Here is an 8472-nt window from a genome sequence, read left to right as displayed (position 1 = left end):
TATATTTTTATTTTTTCCTCTGGGTGTGGATAACATTTTCCATCAATTTTTTTTTAAATTGTCTTGGATCATGGTATTTTTGATTTGAGCTAAATCTATCTGGTTTTGCTACCACATGAGGCTGCTGTTACTGTTTTCAATGTTCTCCTGGTTCTGCTCACTTTATTCAGCATTGATTCATGTAAATCTTTTCAGGATTTTCTGAAACCCACCTGCTCTCTTAGAGTACAGTAGTATAGTAAATAATACTGCATTCATGTACCAGAACTTGATTAGTCATTCCCCAACTTATGAAAATCCTCCCAATTTCCATTTGTTTCAAATAACAAAAATTGTTGCATAAGATATTTTTGTACATTTGGCTTTATTTTCCCCTTTCTAATGCTCCCTTTGGGATATTTGACTAGTAATCATCAAAATGATTAAAATTGCCATTTAAAAAAAAACTGTTATGCACAGGTGATACTAATAAAGTAATAGAAATCCTAATATGATTGTACTTAAAATATATCTTGATGTTTTTCATTTAAGTAATAGAAATTTGTTCAGCTTTTTCACAGTCCATCAAAAGAAATTGTCCTTTTGGACAGCTGTCTTGTATTTTCTAATAGATTCAATTGGTTTTCATTTATGTACATAATCATTGTAATGGAAAAATAAGCGATGCTGAAATTTTGAAAAAATGGCAAAATAAAAGAAAACCAACATTTATCTATTTGCTCTTAACTTTCTGACCACATTTATTGATGCGATAGTTTCTTCAGGACAGCAATTATATCCTTATTCTCAGGCTGTATTGCAAGGGATTGAACACTGTGGTCATAGGGGCATAGAAAAGAGAAAACACTTTCAATGAATCTCTGGATTAAGTGGATTTTGGCTGCAAATACACAATATATGCACACCCATAAGATAAGCACACAACTATGAGGTGGGAGAAACAAATAGAAAAGGTTTTAGATCTCCATGAGGTTTAAGGAAGCCTCCTGATGCAGGTTATAATTTTGACATAGGATGTGAGTATCAACAGAAAAGGAGTTAATATAAATGCAAATGCAGGAAGTTGTACAGAGATTTCTGTTATATGTGAGCCCCACAAATGAATTCTAGCATTGGTGCTTCATCACAGAAAAATGGTTAAGATTGTTTGGACTACAAAAATTGAGACAGAAGGTTTGATATGTCTGACCTACCATTACTGGGACACCAGTCATCCAGGAAACCATAACCAGTTGCACTCATACCTTGTGGTTCATGATGAGAGAATAGTACAAAGGTTTGCAGATGGCCACCAGCGCATCATTTCTTAGAGCATAATAATATAGTATATAATATTTTATTCATGTACTGCAACTTGTTTAACCTTTCCCCAACTTAGGAGAATTGTCTCAATTTCCAATTCTTTACAACAACAAAAATTGCTGCCTTAAATAATTTTGTAAATTTGGGTTCACCCTTTTTTATGATTTCTTCAGGCTACAGACATAGTATTCTCTAAAACACAATTGATGTTACCAATTTGTTTGGGGAAAATGGTATGTTCAATTGATACTAATAAAGTAATAGAAAACACAATATGATAGCTTTACAGTATATTTGTCACCATTTAAATATTAGGAATTTTTTTAACATTTTCACAATCTAATAAAAGATATCAGAACTTTGGGCAACTGTCTTGCATTTTTAATTGACTCCATTGCTCTTATTTATGTATATATTCATTGAAATGGAAAATTAAACAGATTTGTAATTTTGTAGAAACATCAAAATAAGCAAAAAGGAAACCAATATTTATATATTTTCCTCTTAAGTTTCTTTCTACATTCACTTATGTAGCAGTTTCTTCAGGACAGCAATTACATCCTTATTTCTCAGACTATATACCAAGGGATTGACCATTGGGGTCACAGTGGCATAGAATAGAGAAAATACTTTCAATGATCCTCTAGAGTAACTGGATTTTGGCTGAAAATACACAATACTTCCAGACCCATAGAATAAGCCCACAACCACGAGATGGGAAGAACAGGTAGAAAAGGCTTTGGTTCGTCCTGAGCTTGAAGGCAGATTCAGGATAGTGATTATAATTTTAACGTAGGATGTAAGTATCAATAGAGAAGGAATTAATAAATATGCAAATGCAGAAAGTTGGACAGAGACCTCTGTTATATATGAGTCTCCACAGACCAATTTTAGTATTGGTGCTACATCACAGAAAAAATGGTCAAGTTTGTTTGGACCACAAAAATTGAGACAGAAGGTCTGATATGTCTCACCTATAATTACTGGAACACCGATCACCCAGGAAGCCACAACCAGTTGGACACATAACTTTTGGTTCATGATGAGAGGATAATAGAGAGGCTTGCAGATGGCCACATAACGGTCATAAGCCATCACAGCCAGGAGCAAGCACTCTGCCATACCCAGCATATAAAGGAAACAAAATTGTACAGCACAGGCAAGGAATGAGATAGTTCTCTTCTGAGTCCAGAGATCTGCCAACATTCTGGGAAGGGTGACAGATGTGTAACATATTTCCAAGAAAGAAAAGTTTCCAAGGAAAAAATACATGGGAGTTTGGAGAGCTGGATCCATCTTAATTATGACAATGAGGAGGCCATTTCCTATCAATACACCTAGGTAGATGATTAAGAAAATACAAAAGAGAAATCCTTGGAGACTGGGAACTTCAGAAAATCCCAGGAGAATGAATTCCACCACAATTGTAAGATTGTCCCCTGCCATTTAATTTTCTTCTGCCTGTGAAAATGATGAATTAAAAAGTAAATAATCACTTTCCTTCTGTGTTCTCAGTTTTCCTTTCTTCAAACAAGACTGGAAATAAGAAAAAGAAATATTCTTCCTATGCTTAACATATTATGTTTTAATATCCATTCTCAGCATTTTATATCACAATTTTTGGGGAAAATTCAAAATCATTCAGCAATTGATAATAGATTGCTTGCTATCTACTTAGGAGTCACACTAAAATAGTATATTTTTCTTGGATAATTAGATGGAAATAAACAACAAGTTAGAAACATATGATAAAATATACTTTTTAAAAAATTTTTTGCAAGGCAATGGTGTTGAGTGACTTGCCCAAGGTCATCCAGCCAGGCAATTATTATGTGTATAAGGGCAGATTTGAAATCAGGTCCCCCTGCCTCCAGGGCCAGTGCTCTATCCACTGTGCAACCTAGCTGCCCCTAAAACTATAAATCATCCTTGATATCAAGAACAATATTTGACATCATATATAATTTTTTAAAGTCATAATCTCCTATAAACAGGACTTGCAGCTTTCATCTAAGATATGGATAGACAAAAATGACATATTATAAATGATCTCAACTAAGATTGATACAGTTTCATGCTTTTTCTACTTATCTTTGTTCCTGAAATCATTTTCCACATTAGAAAGCTTTCTCCACTCTTCTCAGCTTATCAGAATCTTTACATTCTTTTAGGGTTCAAATTATTTCCTCTCATTCTTCTGCCTAGAACTTTCCCCTCCATTTGCAACCTTTCTATTTCTTCTCTTTCTTGAATGACCATATTAAAGGATCCATATCAGGTATTTATCAACTGCCAAATGCCTTCTGCTTACACTGAGAATTCTTATGCATTTATTCTAAGTATCTAAATGGCAAATTGCATCACTTATACACTCTTATCTCTCTTGAACTATGTTTGACACATGGTAGAGGCTCATTTAAATTTTTTGTGTGAAATAAATTTCCTCTTATATATGACTTCAGCAAAATATGTTACATAAAATATCTCCCCAATTAACTGAAGCTTAAAATTCCAGATTTAGAGATTCATTTAGTAGGGATAAAATAGTTACCGGACTTAAGCATAATTTTATTTACCAGGCTATAGTCTTCTTTTACAATTAAGTGTGGAAAATTGATTTGCTCATTCCTATTCCAACTTCAACCTGAAATTTGTTTGCTAGCAAAATGAGATAGCAAAGTTGTTGAAATATCATATTTCATAGAGTTAATCTTGAACAAACTAGAAAACATCACAAGTATAACTATTCCATATAGACATTGATCTTAGACAACATTAGAAGGATTCTAAGTTTGTTAAGAACGATAAATACCGGGGCAGCTAGGTGGCGCAGTAGATAGAGCACCGGCCCTGGAGTCAGGAGTACATGAATTCAAATCCGACTTCTGACACTTAATAATTACCTAGCTGTGTGGCCTTGGGCAAGCCACTTAACCCCATTGCCTTGCAAAAACTAAAAAAAAAAAAAAAATAATTAAATTAAATTAAAAAATGAAGAATGATAAATACCAAGAAGACAGATACAATTAACTGAAATCATGACAAGCTTATGTGAATCTTATAAACTCTTGAATCCAATACACTACTTTTTTAACCAACTTGTATGGTTCAGTGTTAAAGATATGTGGGTTGGAGATTCAGAAGACAGCTTCATATTTTAACACTTATTAACCTTGTTGCAATTATCTAATAACATAATTTTCGGTATTCCCTTTCCTTATCTACTGAGGGTGATGTCCGAGATCCAGTTCATCTTTAAATCTACAAAGGGAGACCAAAAAGTATAACAATGTCATATATCCATATTTGCATATAGTCATGTTTCTTCAACCTATATATAGTTCTGTGTTGGAACAAGAAGCATACTGATCTTGAATTCTGCTTTTGCCTCTATCAGAGAGAAATAAATATGCAGCCAGGGTTAACATTTGATTTTCTGAGCATCATATTTCCTTTGTGCACTGTGTGAATAATACCAAAAATTAAAATAAAAAAGTTAAATTCAAGATAATTTGAAACCGTATATCTAAAAACACTTTGAAAATTTGTAAAATGAAATGGATATGTAAGGCAACATCAACATGATTAATATTTATGTCATCATTATCATAAGAGGAATTTCAATAGAATCTGTCATCTTCAAGCCACAACCCTTCCTCTACAATAATATAGTATTACAGAAAATAGTTCTTTGTGAAAGGGATTTTGTGATAATGATTGAAGATATTGGGCTTATGTCATTATTTTGTCTCCTTAGTGAGAATATCTAAAAAATAAGTAATACATTTAAAGTATTTGCAATTCTTTGTTAAATGTAAGTAAAATCTAACATATAAGTAAATGTAAATGTAAATAACTTAGGCATGCCCCTCATCTTCTAGTTTACTTGTTATATCAGTTAAAATTAGTAAATCAGAACATCATCTAAATGAAATTATGCCATCGGTTTGAAAATGAACTTTTGTTGAAATCTAAATCATGCATTCTCCTGTAACAGTAAGTCCCACAGTTTCCCCAAGGATCAAAGTTCAGCTGATATATAGTATACAAATTATATCCTCTTCCCTACTCTCAAAAGAGAGATTGTATTTGATTTTCATTGGTATTTTATTATCCCCAGTACCCAAAAGAGCATTTAGAAATAATTTTTATGATTACCTCCTAACTATTGCATATAAGGCAATAGTATTATAAGCTGGGGAAAAAAACAATACAACTGTGCCTTGTATCTAATTCATCACTGAGTCTAAGTTGCTCAACTTAGATGCCTCTATTTTTATTTCATTTCCAATATATGTATTGTCCATTCTCTATCATTTTCAATGGAAAATCGCCCTGGAAAAGAGTATTGAAAAAAAGAACATTTGAAAATTTCAGAAATTGGTTCATTTTCTAATATCAGAGATCACTAAGAATTCTTAATTTCAACAGATCAAGTATGAGCATTCCATTGCTATAGACAGACATATGTGTGTGACTGCATATATAGATGTGTCTTCATACATATCCATAATATATGTATATATCCATATAGACACATACATACACAAACATATGTATCACACATGAACATTTACATGTATGCCTTCATATATATATACATATACATAATATATTTTTATTTATATACATTGATGTATTCATTGGGTATGTTTGTAAACATTCTGTTTTATGTAGCTTTACATATAATAATATAACTTGTACATATTTTATCTGTTAATCTATATTGACTTATTGAAAGGTATTTAATTAAAAAATATTCAAGATGAATTCTCTGAAGTAGCAAACTGTGGTAGTAATTAGAAAATCCCCATTTATTGCATTCAAAACAAATAGATCAGCGTTCTATTTCTCATTCTCTAAGATAATCTTCCATTTTTCTGATGAGCTTCTTATATGCTATGAATTTCAAACATGTCTTCCTTATAATCTAATCAAAAAGTTGATTTTTGGCTTAATGGTACTAAGGTAAATAAAACTGAAGTAATGTAGTATAATATAATACAAAATGTAAAACCTTTATTTTATAGATCAGGCATTGTCATTTTTCACATGCTTTGTGTGAATATTAATAAGATTTCAACCTAGGTTCTCTTCACTGCATGTCTAACAAACCTACTCCTACAACATTTAATATCCCTTCATATAAATGATAGAAAAATCATGAAACATAAAATTAATAATCATAATTATATAAAAGAAACTAAGTGCAAATTTTTTTTAAAAATATTATCTGCTGGGAAAATGTCTTGTCTTACTCATTAAAGCATGTATTCAATTACTGATTTTAAACACAGATGTATACATAAGTTCATCCAAAACAGAGAATATGAATATATACATATATGTGTATTTATATATATATGTATATACTCCAGTGATTAGCATATCACATATTATAAAAAGCATTCTCAATTATTAAAAACCATCAAAGAAATTACTAATATCAATAAAATAATGTTGAATAACAAAACTCTTTCATCTAATACCCTTTAAATTATCAAAGGTGACATAGTTTAGAAATAGTCAATTAAAAGACTTCATTGAACCAATGAGAGAAATAATACCTTATAGTTAGAGCTCTTTAATTTATCTAAGTATTATAGCTTTGGATTTTTTGAAATCTAGCAATTTGGAATTCTGGAATTTATACATCTAAACTCAGTTCACTTTGACTCAGTTATCTCTCTACTGAAAGGAAATCAGTGACAAACAAATAATGGGTTTTTGTATCTTAAATATATTCCTATAACTCTATTGCTTAAAAAAAAGAAAAACATTGAAAGAAAATCAATAATCATCAGGGAATAGCTAAAACTGTTTTGTACAGAAATTTCACTAAATATTCTCTCTTAAGGAAATCTGAGAATAAGAAATTAAAGTTTTGGGAAGACGATAATTTTTCCTTCATGAAACAGGACATAACAAAGAAGGACGAACCAAGACAGGAATATCTGCAATGTCTGCCATATGGTAATTGGGCAAAATTATGACAGGAACTGGTATCACAATAATTGTACTCAAAAATCTTGTTCCTGGAGGTAAATAATATGATTAATGATTATCTATAAGTATTATAATATATATTATATTATATTATATTATATTATATTATATTATATTATATTATATTATATTATATATATTATATCTATAAGTATTATAATAAAGCCTACTTTTCTTTTATGATCAACATATGTCTAGGATAGTTTATTAGTTCCTATTTTTGGATGCCCTAATTCTTGTCTTTGTTTCACAGTTTGTTATAGGGAAAATTAAGTGGATGATGCATTCTAAGAAATGATCAGCACAATTTATGACATTTTATCTTTAATAGATAAATGAAAAAAATCAATCAATATAAAATAAACTATATGAATGTTTTTATTTAACTCCTTAAGTTGCTACAGGTGAAGGCCACATGATCACCCTATATACCTTGGTTCACAGAAAGGTCAGGGTATATTCTTTTCTGAATCTCTATTATGGAAAACATTCATAAAATACAAAATCATCATGAAAGTCACACATTATGTATGATCTGCAGATCAAAGAAACTAAAGAGCAAACAACACAAGAACTCAATCTTACCTTTTTTAGATACAATTAAATATCATTTAATTCCTTGCTTCTTCCATAATGAAAATGGAAATAATAGAGGTATATAATAAACTCCATGCATGATACTTTAAAGTTTTCAAAAGATTTTATATACATTATTATAGCAGGACTATAATGTAGATAGCAGATATATTGCTATTTCATAGATCAGAAGTTCTCTCAAACTAAGTGATTTTGCCCAGAATTCCAAAACTATTGGATGGCAAAGGGAAGCTTAGAACTTCAGATACTTGTAAAGGTGAGCTTAATACTCTTTTTGGAACCCATGATTCTACCTTTTCAATGATTACGATGCACCAAAATGCACCAGCAAACACTGGGAAGTGAAACTAACTGGCTTTTAAAAGCAAATTTTAGATGTAATCACTGAGCACTCCTCATTAGTAGAAATGATTCCTATCCCCTCTTAACTCTTTAGGGAGAGCTCCACTCTAGTTCCATATTTCATCTTTTAATGAGAGCAAAGGTGTTCTGCTCAAAGTCCAATCAGCTAAATAATCCTTTAGGAGACAAGAAACTCTGAGTCAAGGGACTATATTGCGATCTTAG

At 31.1% G+C, this 8472-nt stretch overlaps 1 protein-coding gene across 1 annotated transcript; it reads right to left on the bottom strand.

The window, feature by feature from the left end:
• Positions 1–1824: 1824 nt before the first annotated feature.
• On the bottom strand, positions 1825–2748 carry LOC141516867 (olfactory receptor 10AG1-like). The gene has a single exon (XM_074227829.1). It carries the CDS (start codon positions 2746–2748, stop codon positions 1825–1827), a length of 924 nt encoding a protein of 307 aa, XP_074083930.1.
• Positions 2749–8472: the final 5724 nt, after the last annotated feature.

The sequence above is a fragment of the Macrotis lagotis genome, chromosome 3 (assembly GCF_037893015.1).
Source record: "Macrotis lagotis isolate mMagLag1 chromosome 3, bilby.v1.9.chrom.fasta, whole genome shotgun sequence".
In the NCBI taxonomy this organism is placed as follows: Eukaryota; Metazoa; Chordata; class Mammalia; order Peramelemorphia; family Peramelidae; genus Macrotis; species Macrotis lagotis.
Note: the sequence above shows the minus strand (reverse complement) of the source record. Positions and strands in the feature narration are given on the sequence as shown.

Excerpts from the sequence above, each read along its gene's own strand:
- LOC141516867 (XM_074227829.1), bottom strand. The coding sequence starts at position 2,748 with ATGGCAGGGGACAATCTTACAATTGTGGTGGAATTCATTCTCCTGGGA.